The sequence below is a fragment of the Phocoena sinus genome, chromosome 7, assembly GCF_008692025.1.
Source record: "Phocoena sinus isolate mPhoSin1 chromosome 7, mPhoSin1.pri, whole genome shotgun sequence".
In the NCBI taxonomy this organism is placed as follows: domain Eukaryota; kingdom Metazoa; phylum Chordata; class Mammalia; order Artiodactyla; family Phocoenidae; genus Phocoena; species Phocoena sinus.
Genome location: NC_045769.1, coordinates 113,440,779 through 113,462,713, shown reverse-complemented (window position 1 = coordinate 113,462,713; position 21,935 = coordinate 113,440,779). Strand labels below are relative to the sequence as shown.

The window sequence follows — 21,935 nt, the reverse complement described above, 5'->3', positions numbered from 1 at the left end:
GGAACTGGGTGGTGACTCGTGTTCTTCAGTGAACATGAGAAGTGATGAAAGGGAGTATGGATTATTGGAATCAGGAGCAGAGGGTGGTATCGTCAAATAGCAGTGTTTCAAAGAAGTTTGGCTTTTTGTGTTCTTTTGTTTTGTTTTCTTAAGTGAAGCAGGAGGAAAAATGGTTTAAAAGTGGCAGGGAAGGGCTTCCCTGGTGGCGCGGTGGTTGGGGGTCCGCCTGCCGATGCGGGGGACGTGGGTTCGTGCCCCGGTCCGGGAGGATCCCACATGCCGTGGAGCGGCTGGGCCCGTGGGCCATGGCCGCTGAGCCTGCGCGTCCGGAGCCTGTGCTCCGCAGCGGGAGAGGCCACAACAGTGAGGGGCCCACTACCGCAAAAAAAAAAAAAAAAAAAAAAAAAAGTGGCAGGGAATGATATTGCATCTTCATGCCTTAGGGCATCTTCATGCCCTAAAAAGTACAGATGTGGGAGAATAAAAAATGACTGTTTTCCACAGGGAACAACAAGTTTTTCATTATATCGGTAATATGATGAGAATATTAAAAAATCAATTGAAGATGTTGCTGAAGATAGTCTGTAAGTTCCACAGGGTTTAGGGGTAGAGGTAGGGGTAGAGGTGGGGGAAATAGATGAGAAGTAGGAACTTAAATAAGATTAGGGATAAACAAAGCTTTAGATTTATTTGTTGTTGTTGTTGCCTGTGCTTTTGATGTCATATTTAAGAAATCATTGCTAAATCCAATGTCATGAAGCTGAAGATTTCCCCCCATGTGTTCTTCTAAAAGTTTTACACTTTTAGTTCTTACTTTTAGGTTTGATCAATTTTGAGTTAATTTTTATATATGGTGTAAGGTAAGGGTCCAACTTCATTCTTTTGTATGTGGATATCCAGTTTTCCCAGAACCATTTATTGAAAAGGCTGTCTTTTCACCATTGAATGGTCTTGTCAGAAATCAATTGACCAGATATGTGAATGTTTATTCTGGGTTCTGTATTCTATTCCATTGATCTATATGTTTATCCTTTTGGAAGTATCACACTGTTTTGTTTACTATAGTTTTGTAGTAAGTTTTTGTATCGGGAAGTGTGAGTCCTACAACCTTGTTCTTTTGCAAGACTGTTTTGGCTTGCATGTAGGTTTTCATAAGTGTCCATTATCAGGTTGAGGAGTTCTCCTCCCTTTCTAGTTTGCTGAAAGTGTTTATAATGAGATGTTGGATCTTCTCCAAAGCATTTTTTGGTATCTAGTGAGATGCTTTGAATGTTAAATCAATCTTGAATTCTTGGGATAAACTCCACTTGGTTATGATGTATTATTCTTTCTATATGGTGATGGAATCTATTTGCAAAAAGTTGGCTAAAATTTTTTGCATCTATGTTTGTAGGGGATATTGGTCTTAAGTTTCCTTGTAATGTCTTTTTCTGGTTTTGTTAACAGGGTGTGCTGGGCTTATAGAATGAAAATGTTCACTCCTCTTCAATTTTCTGGAAGAGTTTGTATAGAATTTGTGTTACTTCTTTATTAAATATTTGGTAGAACCAGAATCCACCAATGAAACAATCTGGGCCTGGAGATTTCTTTTTTAGAAGGTTTTTAACTGTGAATTTAATTTCTTTAACCCTGTTTAGGTTATCTATTTCTTTTTGAGTGAGTTTGGTAGTGTACGACTTTCATGGAATTAGCCCATTTCATATAAATTGTCAAATCTGTATGTATAGAGTTGTTTCTGGGACAGGTACCCCCTGCTTTTCAAAAGCTCACTTTATGCCATGTTGCTTCTATGAAAAGACCTGCATTACTACCTGTTTTTGCTGACCAAAAGAAATCCCGAAGAGAATTTTCCCTTTTATGAAAAAAGGCAAAAAATGAAAACAGCATTCAGCATTTGTTTTGTTGTGAGCTGTTATAGAGGTACCTGCAGCCCAAGCAGCAAGTGGCACCACCAAGCTCCTTCCCTGGGAACTACACTCAGTAACTCATCATCAAGCCACCATAGCTTTGAATTGTGTCTGTGAGTATCTGAGCTTTATCGCAATTTACTTCGTGCATCCCTTGGCAAGATGTGTCCTTTCTTTGCTTTACAACATTTCCATTCCGAAAGGTTGTATAGGAATTCTCTTTTGGATAGTTGGGGAAACCTGTATTCCCTTACTGTCCTTTTGAGGTCTTCAGTGATAAATTTTCTTGCATTCCAGATATTGGGAGCTTGTGTGTTTTCCCTCTTTTTGGAGGTCTCATCATAGCCTATAATCTTTTCAAATGACTGGTTTTATTTTAGTTTAATTGATTTTTCTCTATAGTTTTTCTGTTTTCAATTTCATTTATTTCTTCTCCTCTATTATTTCCTCCCTTTTCTTGTTTTGGGTGTGTGTTGCTTTTCTTTTCCTAGTTTCTTAAAATGGAAGCTTAGCACAGGGAACGCTACTCAGTCCTCTAATGGTCTATATAGGAAAAGAATCTAAAAAAAGAGTGGATATCTGTGTATGTATAACTGATTCACTTTGTTGTACACCTGAAACTAACACAACATTGTATTGATCAATAAATCAACTATACTCCAAAATAATTAAAAAAAATAAAGTCTAGAAATCAGGAAAATAAAGAATGGGAACATAAAAAAATGTAAGCTTAGATTGTTGATTTGGGGTCTTTATCACGTTTAAGATAAGCAGTTAGTGTTATAAATTTCACTTTCATCAGTATTTTAGTTGAGGCCCACAAATTTTGATGCTGCATTTTAATTTTGTTCAATTCAAAATAGTTCTTTTCCTTTGAGATTTCTTCTTTGACTATCTAGAAATGTATTGTTTAACTTCCAAGTGTTTGGAGATTGTCCTGTATCTCTTAATGATTTGTAGTTAATTCTATTATGATCAGAGAACATACTTTGTATGACTTTGTTTTAAATTTCTTAAGCATTGTTTTCTGGCTACTGGTTTAGTGGAACTAAAAGCTCTCATTTCCTTCTCTGATCCCCCTGCTACCAGCTGCTCCATGTATTCTGCGCAAGGTTTTGGTTGCATTCAGTGGGACAGGCAGCAAGAGGCTCTTGCAGACCGCATCCCGCCTCACCTTCAGCCCTAGCGCCGACCAAGCCTGAGCCATCCTGCATCACCATGGTGTCTCCCACCGGCTGGCTTTCTGAGAGCGCTGGCAGAAGTCCGGTTCAGGAGCGTGTGCGTGCGTGCGTGCGGCGGAAATCCCGCCTCTCGGCGTCTTCGGTTGGCCTTGACCGCAAGGGGGTGAGCTCAAGGAGGAAGAGGAGCCGGATTGAAGGAAACTTGGAGAGTCGGCAGAAGGGGCGGGGATGTTCCTCTTCCCCATTGGCTGGCCCTGCGGAGACGCCTCGATGCGATTGGCTGGGCAGCGTGGGCCGTAGCCCCGCGTCGGCCCGCCCCGCCGGCCTCTGGAGGCGCCGGGATTGCAGGCCCCGGGATTGGGAGCGCCGGCGGAGCTCGTGGCTTTTGGGGCTGTGTCCGCACGCGCTGGAGCCAGGCAGCCGGGCCTCTGCCGTCCGGTCTTCGTCCTCGGGGGGCGGCGAGGGCGGCCGGCCGCTGGGGCGGTGCAGGCCGGGGCCGGGCCAAACCGGGGCACGGCGGGCGTTGGCGCAGCCGCCGGACCGGGGCCTGCACGGACCGCCCGCGGCGCGCGTCTCGGGCTGTCTTTTCATTTCCAAGTGATTATTGTTTTGGATTTTTCTGCAGACGTGAATTTTGGTTAATTTATTTCACGCACCAGTTCTGGCTTGAGGTAAAGCGGAGGATGCGTTCTGGTGTCATTTGTCGTTGAGATGTGGGCTTCTTGCAGTCTGTGTGTTTACCTTTTGGATTTAAGGGAAGGGGATGACATTGTGATTTGGTCTTGTAACCGTCCATTCTCAAGGTCTCGCCGACGTGGTACAGACCCGGGCGAATCCCGTGTGTGACTCTTACCTGGACTGGAAGTAGGCTTTTTCCTTTCTCGCCCCATCTTTCTCTTTCCCTCTCTCCTCCTCTCACTCCCCTCCTCCAGAGCTTCTCCTCTCCCTCCTTCCTGTTCTCTCTTTTTGCCGCATTAAATCTTGCGGTAGGGTCTTTGTAAAATTCTGAAAAGGTTCAGGTCTTCAGCGTTTCTGTTTTACTTGCAGGTTTGACGACTGGGAGGAAATCGGGGGAAAGATGCCTTCTGATTCTTTCTGTTTGGCTGCTCAGGCTCGACTTGACTCCAAATGGTTGAAAACAGATATACAGGTGGGATTTTGACATTCCTTTTTCCTGGTGTTAAACTTCTGGTGAACCCTTTCTTTAGGATATGTAAGGGCATGCAGATCAGATCTTGCCATATTAGAGAAGCAGGTTTGTTTTCTATAACTTTAAGTGTACCTTTTATTGTGTCAGTTTTTATTGCTCTGTTTATAGTGTGTGTGGCTACATTTTAATTAGTTATTTATAAGTGCAAGAAACGAGATACAGTTATGCAAAAATTTTTTGTTATTATATTTTAAGAGGTCTGTATCATTCTTAGCCATATCTTGGTGACTGTTTAGTGATACTTTTTGAGATGTTCAGTTAATTATGTGGGGGAGAAGTGACATACAGTCATTTATTATGTCCTGCAGAAACTCACTCATTTTTATGGGATTCTGTGTTTGTGTTTCTGGAGAGACAAGGGTTCAGTTGAGCTGTTTGTTTTGTATTCTCATTGGTCTTATTAAGAGGAGTGCTTGGATTTTCACATCAAGAACATGTGGAAACAAAATGTTAGCCTTAGACTCTCTAATAATTTGTTTTAAGGTAATTGCATGCTTGTCCAGAAATTGTCAAATAAATAATGATGATGTTTCTGTACTCTTTTCTTTATCCCAAGTTAGTTTTGTTTGCAAATGGAAAAACTGTTTGTAACTCCCTGTTGCCCTCAGAAAGAAATGGCTGAAATATTTTGTTGTGTATATGTGTTTTTTCCCTCTTCCCTGAGGTTAACCATTTTAAGTATTTCTCAAGTAATCTTAACCTTGTTTAAATACAGTCTTACCTACTGCATGACGCAAGTCATGTATTCTGTAAGCAGTTGATCTTAGGTATTTGTAGTGAAGCGTTATTGCCCTTCTTACTTTTTTTTTTTAAGTGTGGAGTCCCAGTTGGTTTCAGAGCCAAGTGTTAAGAACTATGTTGTGGGTGATGGGATGGTTGACCCAAGAAGAAGTGGGTTAAGAATTGGCAAAGTAGTGACTTTTTAATTTAAACATTACCTTTTATTTAGTAATTACTTTCTGTTTTCCTTTGACTTTTTTTTTTTTTAAGCAGGGGTGGGGGAAGTGAGAGATGAATAATTTCTTATTTACAAAATGCTGAGATTCAGGCAAACTGATTTTAAGAATTGTTTTTATTTAAAAAAATTTAAAAGAAAATTTATTTATTTTATTTATTTGGGCTGTGCTGGGTCTTAGTTGCCGCACTCGGGATCTTTAGTTGAGACATGTGGACTTCTTAGTTGCGGCATGCATGTGGGATCTAGTTCCCTGACCAGGGATTGAACCCCGGCCCCCTGCATTGGGAGCGCAGAGTCTTACCCACTGGACCACCAGGGAAGTCCCAAGAATTGTTTTTGTATTAGTGTTTATATATTTTACAAAACCTTTTGAAGTAAAGAACTTTACCTAATGAAGTTTTTTTTTCCTTAGTAATTATAATTGAATAATTGCTAAATATGAGTTTTAGCATCTTGATCTAAAACCGGTTTAATGCTGAGTTGAGTGCCTACAATGAGTCAGGCAGATACACATAAAAAGAAACACCACTTATGCCTTAGAGTGATTACCATTTTACCTTTGGTTTATTTAGTGTAATATACAATGCTTGGCCCTTCTTTAGACATTTGAGTACTATTCAGAAGTCTTCCGAACTCCTAGGAATAAGTGAAGAGACCTAGGTTTTGGATAGAGGAAAAATGTAGTATGGGTGTTGAAGCTGTGAGATAAATGAAAATAGTGTGAAAAAAGTGATTGGTGACCTTGGTTTTATACAATTTCTCCAGCATTGCTTATTAAATGTGAGGAATGAATGTTGTTGTTTTACCCTAAGGAATAACTTAGACATGGTTTACTCTTTGGAATCTTTCCTGAAAACATATATTGTGGATGCCAGCCTTATGCTGATGGGTTTTACACTTACCTTGTTGGGGATGTCTCTCCCACCTGGAGTGGGAAGGGTCCCCTTCCTTAAGTAGGCTTTTGTATTGGGAGCAGGATTGACACCTGCGTAATGAATAATATGTGGGGTAGAAGCATGTTTCTTAGCTGTAAGAGTTAGCTAATCTATTTTTCTATGGCTGTTTTTATTTGAAATGCCTGTGAAGTTTTCAGTGACTTTAGAAAGGAAAAATTTTTGGAGACTGTGAAAAGTTTTAATATGTCTATTATAGAGAATATAGACACTAATCCTAGACTTTCTTGATCAGAGACATTTAGATCCCTCAGGCCTGGGACTTTGTAACCAGCTGCCTCTAATGGAGTACCCATTGTATGGCAGACATATATCTGGTTTTTACATATATAATGCCTTTTACTTCTTCAGTACTCTTTTCTGGTTGTTGTGTGGAGTTCCTTGAATCGCCATCTTCCTTCACAACTCTCTTGAGGAGGCAACAAATACAGAGCTAAGAAGTGTTAGCTACATAATCACTACCATTACCATGTTTATATTTACAGTAAAAGTCCTTCTGTCTAATGTGATTGGTAGTTTTTTTGGTGAACCAAAAAGTCAATTAAGCAAAAGAACTATAAAAATAGTACATAATACCTTAAAAACTTTTTATTCTTAAAATATATATGCATATTTATTTCCTAGTCTTGTTTTTTTTTTTTCTTTTTGGCTGTGCCATATGGCATGTGGGATCTTAGTTCCCTGACCAGGGATCGAACCCGTGCCCCCTGCAGTGGAAGCACAGAGTCTTAACCACTGGACCACCGGGGAAGTCCCTTGCTAGTCTTGATGTAAGGTTAGGGGTGTGTTTTTGAGCCGGGGTCCACGAATGGCTGGTGTTATCCTGTTCTTTCTTGAATAAGCTGTACTCAGATTAATCTCCTATTTTTGGGTTTCTATTTTTGGGTTCTTTGAAGTGGAACATGAAATTAGGTATGTATGAAGCAATTTTTAAAACTTTTTATTTTGAAATAATAATAGACCCACAGGAAGTTGCAAAGAAAGTAGAGAGGTCACGGTATAATCTTATTCCAGACTCCCCCAGTGGTACAATCTTAGGTAACTATAGTATAATATTAAAACCAGCAAATTGACATTGGTACAATGTGAGCATAGTTCTATGCCATTTTATCATATGTGATTATTCATGTAACCACCACCACAATTAAGATCCAGAAGTGTTCCATCACCACAGAGATCTCCCTCCTGCTGTCCCTCTATAGTCACACTCAACTTCCTCTACCATCTTTGACCCCTGGCAATCACTAATCTGTTCTCCATCTGTATAATTTTGTCATTTCGAGAATGTCGTATGGTATGTGACCTTTTGAAACTGGCTTTGTTCACTCGGTATAATGCCTTTGAGGCCCATCAAAGTTGTTGACTATATCAATAATGCAACTCAGATTGAATTTTTCTTTTCTTCTAGTCATCAATTTAAAATGATTCAGCATGAAAGTTAGCTTTTAAACTTAAAGTTATTAAATGTATATATTGTCACTTTATGCTTAGAAATATCAGTAGATTAAAAAATGTAAACATGAACATCTTGGTAAATTCAAATCTCAGGTTTTCCAGTTGACAGATGATACATAGAAGTAAAAGGATGTTGTACACACAGGTAACTTAATTGATTTTCATAATGACTTCTTGTGATTTCTTTTGTGTCTGTGAATAGGTAGTATTGCTCAATTTTTTATTCATGATTTTAGTTGTTTGTATCTTTTCTGTACTTTGGACCTGTCTTGTCAGGGGTTTATATATTTTGTTAGTCTTTTTTTAAAGAACTGACTTTTAGCTTTGGTTCTTGGAAAAGACTAATAATAGTTATAAAGGAAAGAAAATGAGTTTATCATCAGACTTGACAAGGCTTTATGCAGAAGAAAGCTGAGTAACATATTCATGGCACTGAGAAAAGAAAATGTGAGCCAAGGATTTTATGTTCTAGCAGAACTGACTTTTCAGGTAAAAAGGACACAAGTTTATCAATGAGCAGGAACTCAGAAAATATTGTTTCCAAGAGCCCTTCCTGAGGAATTGAGTAGAGGAAGATCTTTAGATGACTGAATGACTGTACATGGACATGAAGACTGGTGGTGGGCATTAAACCTATAGTTATGGGTAGAACCCAGAGTGAGTTTTAAAAGGGAGAGAGCATAGCTGTTACAACAGCTGTATGCTTAGACATGTTGGATTATAGTAGAACTGTTCTGCAGTGTCTAATTTAGTAATCCTATGCATTGAAGTTTTCACTTTAGGTCTTGTATTTTCATCTTTAGAGATTCCATTCCAGTCCTTTTTATATCTTCCATTTCACTTGTCATGATGTTCATATTTTCCTCTCTGTGAGTACATGGAACATATCTATAATAGAGCTTTTAACATTCTTGTCTGCTAATTCCATCGTGTCTGTAATTTCTGCATTTATTTCGATTGACTGAATCTATCATTTCTGTTGATTTATTGCTCTGGTTATGGGACATGTTTGCATGCCTGGTAATTTTTTATTAAATGTTGGACATTATAAATAAATATTATGTTATTCTGTGTTAGATTTTGTTTTATTCTTTTACAGAGCATTAGTTTTGTCTGGCATGCATGTAAGTTACTTGGGGTCAATTTGGCCTTTCAAAGATTGATCCTAAGGTTTGTTTGGGCTGATCTAGCACAGCCTTTAATCTTGGGCTGATTTATCTGCCTTATTAAGGCAATGTCCTTCTCAGGACTCTAATGCTTGCTGTGTTGGGAGGTCTTTCTGTTCTGGTTGGTGGAAACACAAGATTTTCCAGACTCTGAATCATGGGGGTTCTGCCTACTCCTTTTTAGTGCTTCTTTCCCCAGCCTTGGGAGTGTTCTCAACTCATACCCAGATCAGTTCTCAGCCAGAATCTCAAGGGGTCCCCTCTTCCCATCTCCAGAGATCAGCCTCTCTGCAGCCAACTTCCTCTCCTGTATTCTTGTCATTTTGACCTACTTATAGCTGGTCTGTCTCCTCCATTCAGCAAGACCTCTGGGCTCTATTTGGGTTCCCCTTTCCTGTGTTGCAGCCTGGAAGCTGCTTCTAGGCATTAAGTTTGGGAAGTTGTAGCCCTTACTTCATTTGTTGCCCTTCTCAGGGATCACAGTTCTGGGCTGTCTGTTGTCCAGTGTTGGAAAACAGCTGTTTGATATATTCTGTCTGGTTTTCTACCAGACAGGTAATTCCTAAAGAAGTTAATTCTTCACAGGTGGAAGCACAGGCCTTCCCAATCTGCTTTTAATCTCATTTATTGACTTCTTAATTTTAGATATTGCTTGTTTTGGAATTTCCACTTTTTTGTTTGAATGCATTTTATTGAGGTATAATTATATTTAGTAAAATGCATCTATTTTAAATGTTTAGTTTGAAGTGTTTTGGCAGTTTGCTTAACTGCCACATAAGGTACTTTTCTATAGTTTCCAGTTCTTTGCTGAAATTGTTCATGTGATCTTTTAATTGCTTGAACATGTTAAACCTTGCACAGCCTCTTTAGATTCCTCGACTGCATCTCCCTTTCCCTCTGGGTTGATACCCCAGCGTGCCTGTGGGCCGCCCTTCTACTCTTCGTCTTAGATATAACGTCACACAGCAGGGCGTAGGTTAGGGCTTCCCAGCTGCCTACCATGGAGTTGCAGGTGACATCGTCTGGAAGGTGGGGGAGAGCAGGAGCTCACTTTCCACGGGGCGAACATTCACCGCTTGGTAAGGAGAGATACGGGAACTGGGTATTTTAATTCCCACCCCCCACCCCCTTTTTTTCCCTCCTTGGACGGGTCTGTGGTTTCTTCTTGGAGACCTTGGCGAAGAGCCCCACATGCCTGGAGAGTATGCCTGCCGCACACCATGGAGTGGGGACTGGTGCAGTAAAATGGGAGTCTGCAGACTTTCCCTGTGAAGGGCCAGATCGTAAATATTTCTGTGGGCCATGTGTCCTCTGTAACAGCTGCTCACCTCTGCTGTTGTCATGCGAAAGCAGCTACGGCCAGTACATAAAACAAGTACATGTTGGTAGGCTCCAGAAACTTTATGGATACTGAAGTTTGAATGTCATAATTTTCATGTGTCATGAAATATTTTCCTTCTCTTGGTTATTTTTCGATCATTGAAAAATGTAAAAGCCACTCTTAGCTTGAGGGCCGTCTAAAATCAGGTTGTGGGCCACGTTTGGCCCCTGGTGGGCCTTAATTTGCTGACCCCTGTAGTAACTTGCTGAATCATTTGCTTCCTATGCTTCCTTGTCTTGCCTCCCCCTCTGCCCTTCCCCTCACTGCCCTGGGCTGGCATCTGCCAGGGAAAGTGTCAGCACTTTAATCTGTTACTTGGGCTTTCCGTTTTAGGGCAAAGTCTGTATCTGTATGTCTCTTTTCTGGGTACACTCTTGATTTGCTTATGCTGTCTTCCATTTTCTTCATTTTTCAGTCATGTGGCCTTATCTTACCCATTTTTATTTTTGTTTGAGTTCTAGGTATTGTACATGAAAAATCGTTGTGGTCACTTGGGGACACTGGGTAACGCTTTCCTCTTCCAGAGAGGATCTGTCAAACTAGTAGCACTAGTGACCTCAGGTTACTTCAGAGCAGCAGGGAACTGTGATGGTTCAAAACGGGGCTCCTACCGGCCTGCTTGTACCTCACCCGTACTTCTGTGTGTGTGTGTGTCCCTTCGGAGTTCTGCTCAAAGCGTGGCATGTTTCCCTCTTCCTCACAGGCCTCTTTCCTGTGAGGACCATGGCTCTAGCCTCTCAGCAGCTCCACTGAGCTGTGCTTGGTCTCAGCCCTGCTCGCAGAATTGGCAGGTGCCTCTAGGGAAGCAGCCTTCGGCTCCCTGGGCTGTCCTCCTCTCCTTGCTGCCTGGATGTCTTCAAACAGATGTACTTTATGTTTCTTTCTGACCTTTCCAGTTCTAGAAACCTGTTCTTAAAATTTTTTGGAATTGGTATATTGTCCTGTGTTCAGTAGGTGTTTAGAAAGTATTTTTCTGCAAGGCTAAGAAAAAAAGCCAGATGTCTTTAGTCATCTGCAAATATTTGAACCGATCACATTTCAGGCATATTTTAAAAATAGAAGAAATAAACATTTTCTAACTATAAGTCAATCAAAATGCCATTTATTTCATTTGGCATATTCTATTTCGGATTATATTGTGTAATTATACAGTTCTGAAGTAGTGATTTTAATAGATACCTTCAGGGTCCGCTTGCCCAATTCTATTTGGTTTTCAAGTATTGGTAGCACCTGTGATGGCTCCCCCAGGCCTCCTTACTGCATGTGTTGGTGCATGTGGTGTTGGTGAGAAGAGAACGAGCTTGAGAGTTAGGCCTCTTCCCAAAAACTCTGACAGCCTCGGTGTTGTGTGATCTTGGTCAGGTAATTGAACTCCTAAGTTTTAGTTACTGACCCTCAAAACTGGGCCTATTACTACCCCCCTTGCTGGCTTCTTTTCGGGATGAAAATGACTTTACCTGCTATGTCATTTTAGAGGTGTGAGGTAAGAATGTAAGAGCACATTGGAAAAGGGTCCTAAGACTGAATAATGCTAATCAGAGGCATCTGGATTCTACGTGAAAAAAGTTAAAATTTAAGATCTGTGTTGTCACCCATTGGGAACGTTTATGCAAATTACCTACTGATAAAGACAAACTATTTATAGACTGTTGTACAAATACTCTTAAACTGCCAAATTGAAGTGACTTTCACTGCTTGTGCAGGTTATTCTTCCAGTGCCATGATTATTTCCCAGTTTTCCTGGCCTCTTTCTCCTTGGGATCCTGTGCTTCCCTCCCAGTGCCTTGGAATGCTCTCCCAGGGGCTTCATCTCTGCCTTCTGCAGTCTAGCTCTTTCAAGCCCTGCTCCATGGAAGCTTGCTCTGTTGCCTTAGCAGTGTTCCTCCTTCCTTGAATCCTTTCAGATGCCCGAACCATTGTAGTTTGGTGGTTACTCGAGTTCACGTCCGCAGTTCCTAAGAGGCTTCTACAGCGAGTATCCCTCCAGACACCCAGTGTCTACCTTCCACACAGCTGCCCTACTCTCATCCTTCCCAGCATGACCCGAGTGATGAAAGAATGGGCGGTAGTGATAGTTCTTGTTTCCATGTAAACTGGGCTTCTTCCTTGGTTTATTCTTTAATAAATGTTTCGTCCCCAGCCACCCAGGGGTAATCCTAGTGGGCAGTCGGGGCTGGTCCACCCTCCCTCCTTCGGCGTTAGCGTCTTCTGCAGGTCTATTGCCCATGCTGTTGACTCCCAGATTTGAACCTCTAGCCCTGAACACTCTGCTAAGATCTGGATTTGTATTTGCAGTATGTGTGTAATGTGTCTGTGTGTGTATGTGTGTACATGTATGCATGTGCATGGGGAGAGTATCTCCATGTTTATGTTCAGTAGTTGGTGCAAATCTCAGTGGTTAAAACTGAGCTAATTCCCTCTCATCCTGAGTCTGTTCCCTACCTGTTTTTTCACATTTCACATCTGCTCTGTCCCATTTGATCTGAAATGTCTTACATACTCTTCTCTTCCATGTCTTGGCTTAGGCTCTCATCCTGTTTGGGGGAGCTCTTAGCAGAGGCCTCCTAAGTTATTTCCTTTGTTTCTGGTTTCTTCCTCTGTCCTTTCTACTGCCCTGACGCTGAGTTATGGCTTGAGGTGTGATCATTTATTCCCTGGCCCCTAGAGGTGGTGTGTAACTGCTGGAGCACAGCACGTGTGGGGCTATATTTATTCTGGCCACTGTTTGCCTATGTGCCTTTGTGGGCCAGGACTGAGCCCAGCGGCAGCTCTTAGCTGCCCACCTCTTACGCAGACCAGCAGATGAGCCAGGCCTTTCCATTCCCGCGTTAAAACCTCAGGGGCCCTGAACGTTTGTGGCTCACTTTTTAGAAAGGATTTACTTCTCCCTCTGCCAGTTAATACTTTTGCCAGCAGTCATGTTTTGGTCTCAAGTATGTTTATGGCAGTTATCTTGTTAGTGATGTGGACAGATAAAATATGAGTGCTGAGAGCAAGTTGTTGCTTCTGGGAAAACTAAGTTAGATGCGAAATTGGTTTTCTGTTGCTATGTAACAAGGCACTGACCAGAAATTCAGCAGCTTAAAACAACTCCGTTTACTCTCTCCCCCTTTCTGTGTGGGTCAGGTGTCTGGCCATGGCTTAGCTGGGTCTTCTGCTTCGGGATTCACAGGCTGCAGTCAGGGTGCTAACCAGTCTGCTTTCTCATCTGGAGTCTCATTGGGGTCCTTGTCGGCAGAATTCAGTTTGTTGGGTGTTGAATGGGGCTGAGCTGTGGGCTCCTAGGATATGCCCCCTCCATTGGCAGCTCATGGCAGTGGCTGGGAGAGTGTCTCTTCTGGATGGCCCCATCCTCTTAAGGGCTTTTACCTGACAGGGCCCTAGGGTAATCGTCCTTTTGGTTGACTAGAAATCAACCAATGTGAGACCTTAATTATATATGAGAAATTCCTTCACTTTTGCCGCAGAAGGAAATAAAACCTAGTCACAGGTGGAAAGTCCCGTCCTATATTCACAGGTCCTGCCCACACTCAGAGGATTACACAGGGTGTGTGTGCCCCGGGGGGGCAAGGATCTTGAGGGCATCTTAGATTTGCCTACTACACATCGTTTGGATAAAAGTGAGATGCTAAAAAAATTACTTGTACGGGTTAGGTAAGAGAGAACTGTAAAGGATTGCGGGAAAAGCCTTGCAAGTCTAAAGGAATTGTGTACTAAGATCGCTCACAGAGTGCCCTTCAGTTCTTGCTCCCTTTAAAGAAACTGAGTCTGGAAATAGTGGATGCTTCATGAGAGTGGCGAATGTTGGACTGATGACAAGGGACAAGCTGGTGGACTTGTGAACAAAGAAAAGGCCCTGACCTTCCATTAAAAGATGGGCAAACAGATGTGTCTGTTTTAGTGTAAAGTGTCTTGTCTGTCTGAGAAGAGGGTTTCTGTTGTACCTGCCATTTTCAGAATGGATGCCTTCTTTGGGTGTTTACCATGCCCACGCCCTTCAGTGACTGCTTTCTCTGGGAAACCTTTTCTGACTTCCCAATACTGACAACCAAGAGCATTTTTGTGGGCGTTTTTGTTTTGTCTTTGAATATCACTATGGACTCGTGTTTTCGTTTTTGTTTTTTTTTGCGAGTTCGCGGGCCTTTCCCTGCTGTGGCCTCTCCCGTTGCGGAGCACAGGCTCCGGACGTGCAGGCTCAGCGGCCATGGCTCACGGGCCCAGCAGCTCCGCGGCATGTGGGATCTTCCCGGACTGGGGCACAAACCCGTGTACCCTGCATCGTCAGGAGGACTCTCAACCACTGCGCCACCAGGGAAGCCCCGTTATGTGTTTTGATGTTCAAAATTATTCTAAATTTGGCCAGTGAGGGAGTCCTCATCAGGCTTTGAGCAGCTTTTTTGGTGCAAACTTAAGATATTCCAGGCTCACCTTTCTTCCCTGGTCCTTGACTCAGCCTTTTTTTCCCTAGAGCCCAGGTTTCATTTAGTAGGAAGTGGTTCTTGGAAACCAGTATCTGGGTGCTGGGTGTACTCACTGCTCTCAGAGTGCCATTGATTTTAGGTCTTTTCCAAAGACAGTGCAAGCAGATATATTCAAATATAAATTCATGCTGAGATTTCCAATTCAAATTGTTCTTAAAAACTTCCTTGATTTTATCTTTTATACTTAAATCTAGTAACATTAACATACTTTATCATAAACATACATTTTATTATATTAACATTGCTTTATCCTATAATATATATACATGAAATAGTTGAAAAATTTTAATGTCAATATTATAGTTATGAATAAGACCAATTAGTAGAGTTTAAGGGTTTTTTTTCCCCTTGAAGTATATCTAGCTAAAGATGTATAGTTGAAAAGGGTCTTGAAATACAGTTGACCCTGAACAATGCAGGTTTGAACTACGTGGGTCCACTTGTACTTGGATATTTTTCAGTAGTAAATACTGAAGTACTACACGGTCTATGGTTGGTTGAGTCTGTGGATGTGGAGGAACCGTGCATATGGAGGGCTGACTATAAAAATTATATTTGGATTAACCCCTGAGTTGTTCAAGGGTCAAGTGTACTTTTCTTTTTGATAAACAGGTTAATTTGCTTGTTACCAGTTATAGGCTTTGCTTTTTATGATTTAATTGTACTTTTTGAAAATGAAAATCATTTATATGTTTTAGAAGTAAATGTAAGGTATACTCAAAATCTTGCCTTCATTCACCTCTGCTGCTTTTTACCCACATTCCCCTTCCCGTCTCCCGATAAGTGATCATGTAATTTGTGTCTGGTTTATCTTTCCAGAGCACCTGCCCACATGTGTCTTTTTTCTTGTATCTTAGGCAAAACGTAGCACAGTATATAAGCTATTATGCACAGTACCTTTTTCACTTAACTGTATTTCTTGGGAAAATTTTCATTAAATGTTGGACGAATGAGATTTTTTTTCATATTATTCTTTAAGAATTGCATTGTGAGTGTGATTACTCTGTAAGTTTATTTTATTTATCATTGCCAGCTTGCATTCACACGAGATGGGCTCTGTGGTCTGTGGAATGAAATGGTTAAAGATGGAGAAATTGTATATACTGGGGCAGAGTTAACACAGAGTGGAGAACTTCCTTCTAGAAAAGGTAAGGGCCTTTAGTATTTTTCATTTTGTGAAGACCTTTATAAATTGCATTTTATAGAAATTTTGGAATGTGCTATAGGAACAGAAGTGTGCTTGAGTGTAACTGAAGTTTTGTTTTCACTTTGGAGATGTCTAAATGATAGTTAATATTAGGAACTTCCTGGATTTCATTGTTCTGTGTGAATTGAAGGCCTTTTCACGGCAAAACCACCTCGCTGTGGTGTCCTTCCTCTGATGTCTCATTTGTAGCTTATAGGAACTCCACTTAATGTTTCTTTGTTAAGTTTTGAAATATATATTGCTTTGGCTAACTATAAATTGTGGTTATTATAAGGTCGAGTGGAAATAATCAGTATTCCTGAAATTTTTCCTGTATGACTCTCAAGTGGGAGTGTATAAAACACTTTTTGGAAGCCTTCGGCCTGTGGTCTGGACTTGGCTCCCCTTCTATTGTATCTTCTTGTCTATGCGGGGAAATATCAGTGAACACTCTTGTTAGGCCTGTAGTTATGAAAACACAATGAAAGTCTGTCACTCAGTTGTTCTTGACTTTGAATCAGAATCACTGTTTAGATTTTAAAAAGAAATGAATGCGTGGACCCACCCCAAACCTGAAAAGCCTACAGGTCTACACAGTGAGCAGCCGCACACCTATCCCCCAGGCCCTACTAGTCCCTCCATTGGTGCGCCTTACCTGGTGCTCTTGGGCACTTCATGCATGGTATTAACAGGGTCCAGTTCAGTGTAACTTTTTGTCTTTAAGGTAAAACTTATGCATAATAAAATACATGTTCTAAGTTTACTCTTCCATAAGTTTTGACAGATGTAGTTGGTGTAACTTAGACCCCTCAACGTTACTCTCACTTCGAAGGTTCTCTCGTGCCCCTTCCTGGCTCACCCCTGCCCTCTCTGCTCAGAGGCAACTACTGGTCTGATCTTTCTCTACTGTGGATTAGTTTTGCCTTTTCTAGACTTACATGTAAATAGAATCATGTAGTCCTCTGTGCTGTTTTGTGCATCTTTCACTCCATAATGTTTTAGTAGTTCATTCTGTATATATATATTTTTTGAATATTTAAATTTTATTTATTTTTTTATACAGCAGGTTCTTATTAGTTATCTATTTTATACACATCAGTGTATACATGTCAATCTCAATCTCCCAGTTCATCACACCACCACCACCACGCCCCCGCCACTTTCCCCGCTTGGTGTCCATACGTTTGTTCTCTACATCTGGGTCTCTATTTCTGCCCTGCAAACTGGTTCACCTGTACCATTTTTCTAGATTCCACACATATGTGTTAATATACGAAATTTGTTTTTCTTTCTGATTTACTTCAGTCTGTATGACAGTCTCTAGATCCATCCACGTCTCTACAAATGACCCAATTTCGTTCCTTTTTATGGCTGAGTAATATTCCATTGCATATATGTACCATATCTTCTTTATCCATTCGTCTGTTGATGGGCATTTAGGTTGCTTCCATGATCTGGCTATTGTAAATAGTGCTGCAATGAACATTGGGGTGCATGTATCTTTTTGAATTATGGTTTTCCATTCTGTATATTTTTAAAGTTTTTGTGCCTCTTCGTCTCAGCTCTCCAGTATTTGTTAATGCATTGGAACTCATTCCCCAAAATGTTTTTTGTGAAACATTAGTTCTAAAAGATACTCTGAGAAAAGCTAATTACATGGATAAATTCAAAGTGTATTTCTTATTCATTACATTTGATGAATATTTTTTGTTCTTTGTTCTTTTAAAAATCATGTGGTTAGAAAGCAAAGTGTAATTGTTCTTTATGTAGGTCCCAACTGAATAGTTTTTTGACATTCAGTAAAAGTTTATTTTTAATGTGGCATGATATTGCTTTTTATTATTAGAAAATACTTTTTTCCTCAGGCTTATACATGACAAATTTCATTTTTAAGACTGTGTACATTATATGTGGTTGTATTGTAGCTGACTGTGAGGAAAATACAGATTAGAGTAGAAGTTCCTCAAACACACAAGTTTTCTTTGTTCTGTTTTCCGCAGGGATCGGTCACTTTCTTCTGCACCCACCCATTCTAGGATGAGTTCTTACTGTTATCTAGCTGGATTTCTGCATGGTTAATTTCTGGGAAATCGTGGCTTCTAATAATTTGCACTTCCATTGAGATAAACTTTGCTTTCTTTTGCAATCACATTTAGAACTTTCTGGTCCTACTGATGAGGAAAGAATGCTTTCTCCTACGTAGTAAGCTTTTGTGTTTCCTTTTGGGGGCCTACCCTGCAAACGACAGGCTAGATTATAGTCATATACGTTTTTTTAAGTGAACATTTCTTTCAACTCTCTTTAGGGTTGTTTGTATTTATTATTTTGAGGAAGGTAGAGGAGGGAATAAGATATAAAGAAAGGAAAGTTAGGAGGCTACTAAAAGATATGCTAAGCTTATTTTTTTATTTTTGTCTAGGGCTGTCCTTTATGTGAAGAACTTAAGTGTCATGAGCTGTTTCATTTATTATAAACCTTCTCAGTCTATGCAGATAGTAGAAATACACTAGCCATTATTTTGCTTAGCCAGGCCTCTTGAAAAAGTTTCACTGCTGCTTCTATTACATTACAAATGTAATTTATTGACATCAGGACTAATTTTTATAGTTTTATGGAGCTTATTTTTGGCTTTTTCTGACTTCATATTGTCCTTAAGTGCATTAATTGTTTGGGGTTTTTTTTTTTTTCCTTTGTCTAGTCAGTACTCCTTAGTTATGTATTCCATGAGATGAGTTTTTGATTTTTTTTTTTAAGAATACAACTTTCCTGCTAGTTTTATAGTTTTTCTGTGGAGGGTGTAAAACATTGAATGTGGCCTTTCTCCCCAAATAATTCATGATTATTTGGGCAGAAAAGGCATCTGTATAAGCAAGGTGTGTAACAGGGTGATGAAGACCCCATGATGTTACCCACAGCCAGGGCTGGAGGAGTTCCGAGGTGGAGTGTTCCCTGTGGTCTGTCAGGGGGCCCTGGCCTGAGCTCAAGGGCGGTGGCGTCTGGGGTCCCTGGGGAGAAGTGAGCACAGGCCTCCAGGTGGAGGACTGCAAAGAGCAGCAGCGTGCCGGGTAATGGGGAGCAGCGGAGGTGGGGTGGGCCAGCCTGGAGGGAAGTGGACTCCTTGGAGCGCCAGCTGCGTCTGAATCCAGGAGGGGCGCCTGCTGCAGCTCTGGACACAATCCCAGGGGGCATGCTTACACACTACAGGCCAAAAGCCTACGGGTTCTCAAACTCTGTAGTTCATCAGGAGCTCCTGGAGGCTTGGTCAGACACCCATGCCTGGCCCACCCTTAGAGCTTTCCGTTACTTGGAGTTGGGATAGGGCCTGGGAATCTGCCTTTCTAATGTGTTTCCAAGTCCTGCTGATGATGCTTGCTTGTCAAAGAGTATGTTGTGTCTATTTGTAGCTACAGTCTATTACATTGGGAGTTTCAGAGGCAGAAAGAGGAAAAGAGCTTCCTCATGTGCTCCTTAGAAAATAGAACATTAAAGAAAAGCAGGGCTTCCCTGGTGGCGCAGTGGTTGAGAGTCTGCCTGCCGATGCAGGGGACGCGGGTTCGTGCCCCGGTCCGGGAAGACCCTACGTGCTGTGGAGCGGCTGAGCCCGTGAGCCATGGCCGCTGAGCCTGTGCGTCCGGAGCCTGTGCTCCGCAGCGGGAGAGGCCGCAACAGTGAGAGGCCCACGTACTGAAAAAAAAAAAAAAAAAAAAAAAAAAAAGCAAATGACCACAGTTAGATTTCCCTCATAAATATATTCTGTCCTTCGTAGTTAATTCTTAGCGCTTTGAATCTTGAGTCCTTTATGGAAAACTTAACCCACTCCTGGGAGCCTGCCTGACGTCTATTGGAAGCAGCTTCTGCTGGAGTCTGTTCCCTACAGGATTGGTGCTGTTGCTTTTGTTTGTTGAAGACCCAATTTCTGGCCTTTAGCTTTAGCTTTAGAAGGGAGCAGATGATAAAACTTGAGGCTCCAGTTGATTGATTAGAATAAGCAACGTTATCAAAATGGACAGGAGTAAAATCTTTTGCAGGGTGGGCTTCTTGGCTGTGGTGTGAGGATTTGGTCCTTGTCCATCCTGGGGTTAGAACACAGCAAAGGCAGCGAGGCATGGAAGCATGTCTAGAGCCTCCCACTATCCTGGGAATTGCAGTATGTTTGTTTAAATAACATCCTACCTGTATGAAGTTAATCAAGGGAATGCTAATTTTCTCTTTTTGATATGCTGGCTCTCCCATATTGTGGCCCTGAAGCACAGGGAAGCTCTAATGATAGCTGTGAGCTCATGAAGAAATACGGAGCATCCCTTCTCTGCTTATTTTTATGTCCAGCCTTCTTGCTGCATGTGGGTGTTAACATCATGAACTCCATGATGTGGGAGCCACTGTTTGTTATTCTTGTCATCTAGGAAGTGCCAGATACATCTGGTGTAAAAATACCTTGACAGTTTTATAGTTCAGAGTTTAGAGTCTGATCCTGGGAAGGTGGCATCAAACAGCTTTCAGAGGAAGCTGACCTGGGCTCGAGAGAGGATGGCTGTGCCCTAGTCCCAGAGAGAAAGCCCAGCCTGGTAGTAAAGGGCTCACACTTTTATTTATTGCTCAACTTTGTCAATTCTGACACATTTTTGCAGGTTTTGTTTAACTTAGGCAGATAAAGTTCCCTTTTCCTCAAACCTTCTGCAATTTACTTATCTGCTCACTTATCTCTTACCGTCTTCTTTCACGTTTTGACATAATTGGACATTTTCCTTTAAGACAAAAATTACTGTCTCTCTTCCTTTTTTTTTGGCTGCACTGTGCTGTGCGGCATGTGAGATCTTAGTTCCCCCACCAGGGATTGAACCCGCGCCCCTGCACAGAGCCCTAACCACTGGATTGCCGGGGAAGTCCCTATCTTTCTTCCATCTTTATTCCTTGATAGTAACGTTTATCATCTTGCTTATATATTTACATTTCTCTGCCACCATCCTTTCTGGTTTAATTTCAACCATCCATGTTAATTATGACTTTTATCTAAATTAAGTAGCTTCTAATTCGGATAGTCGTTCCACACCACTTCTGTAATTCTCCAGCACCAGCTGGATAGCTAATAATTCAATCCAATTCTGACACTTAACTACTGGAGTTAGCTCAGGCCCCACAAATTAAGGGCTCGGTCCCTCAAGACTACCTCCACTTCAGATGCCAGCCTTAAATGGGATTCCCAGACTACTCCCACTTCTGCCTGGCTGACTACAAGTTCGGAGGTTACCATGACCCTCTCAGTTTCAGTAATTCACTAGAACAACTCACAGAATGCAGGAAAACACTTCGTTGATTTATTTTAAAGAATACAGCTCGGGAACAGCCAAATGGAAGAGATGCAGAACGCAAGGTTTGGGGGAAGGAGCTCAGAGCTTCCATATGCCTTCTCTGGGCCCTCCACCCTCCCAGCACACCTGTGTGTTCACCAACCTGGCATCTCCCCAAATTCTGTTGTTCAAGAGATTTTGTAATTTAATCTCAGCCCCCCACTCTCTGGAGGTCAGGGGATGGGCCTGATAGTTCTCACCCTCTAATCGCTGTTTGGTCCTTCTAGTATCCAGCCCACATCATGAAGCTGTCTAGAGGCCCCACGCTGAGTCAGCTCATTAGCATAAGCTCAGGTACAGTGGAAAGGGGCTCATTATGAGTATCAAAAGACACTCCTATCCTCAGTAAATTCCAAGGGTTTTAGGAGCTCTGCGCCAGGAACCTAGAGCAAAGACCAAATATATATTTTTATTATACCACAGATAAAAAAATGAGAAGTAGATGTTAGAGCATTTTAGCAGAGCCCTGGAGTCCACATTATAAGGGTCCCATTTTACATGTTTAATAAGCAAGAAGAATGTGCTCATTAAGAGGTGCAAAGGTGGTTTTGAATACTGCCATGCAGTAACAATAAGAGGCAAAGGCATGTGTGCATTTATTCGTTAACCTGTGCTTGGTGACTGATGATATAGTTATTTTCTCTTAGCATTTGTACAGGGGTTCACAGATTAGCTATCGATTAAATCAATTTAGTATTGGGACCAGTGT

At 41.5% G+C, this 21,935-nt stretch overlaps 1 protein-coding gene across 4 annotated transcripts in view; it reads left to right on the top strand.

Annotated features, from left to right (window-relative positions):
* The first annotated feature begins 3,421 nt into the window (after positions 1-3,421).
* Positions 3,422-21,935, top strand: part of HERC2 (HECT and RLD domain containing E3 ubiquitin protein ligase 2) — a 231,499-nt gene continuing 212,985 nt past the window's right edge. For all 4 annotated transcript variants that reach the window (XM_032636780.1, XM_032636779.1, XM_032636778.1 and 1 more), the window contains exons 1-3: positions 3,422-3,759; positions 4,136-4,238; positions 15,726-15,840. In XM_032636780.1, coding sequence (XP_032492671.1) covers positions 4,167-4,238; positions 15,726-15,840 — 187 coding nt within the window. In that variant the 5' untranslated portion in view covers positions 3,422-3,759; positions 4,136-4,166. The remainder of the gene's footprint in view (positions 3,760-4,135; positions 4,239-15,725; positions 15,841-21,935) is intronic.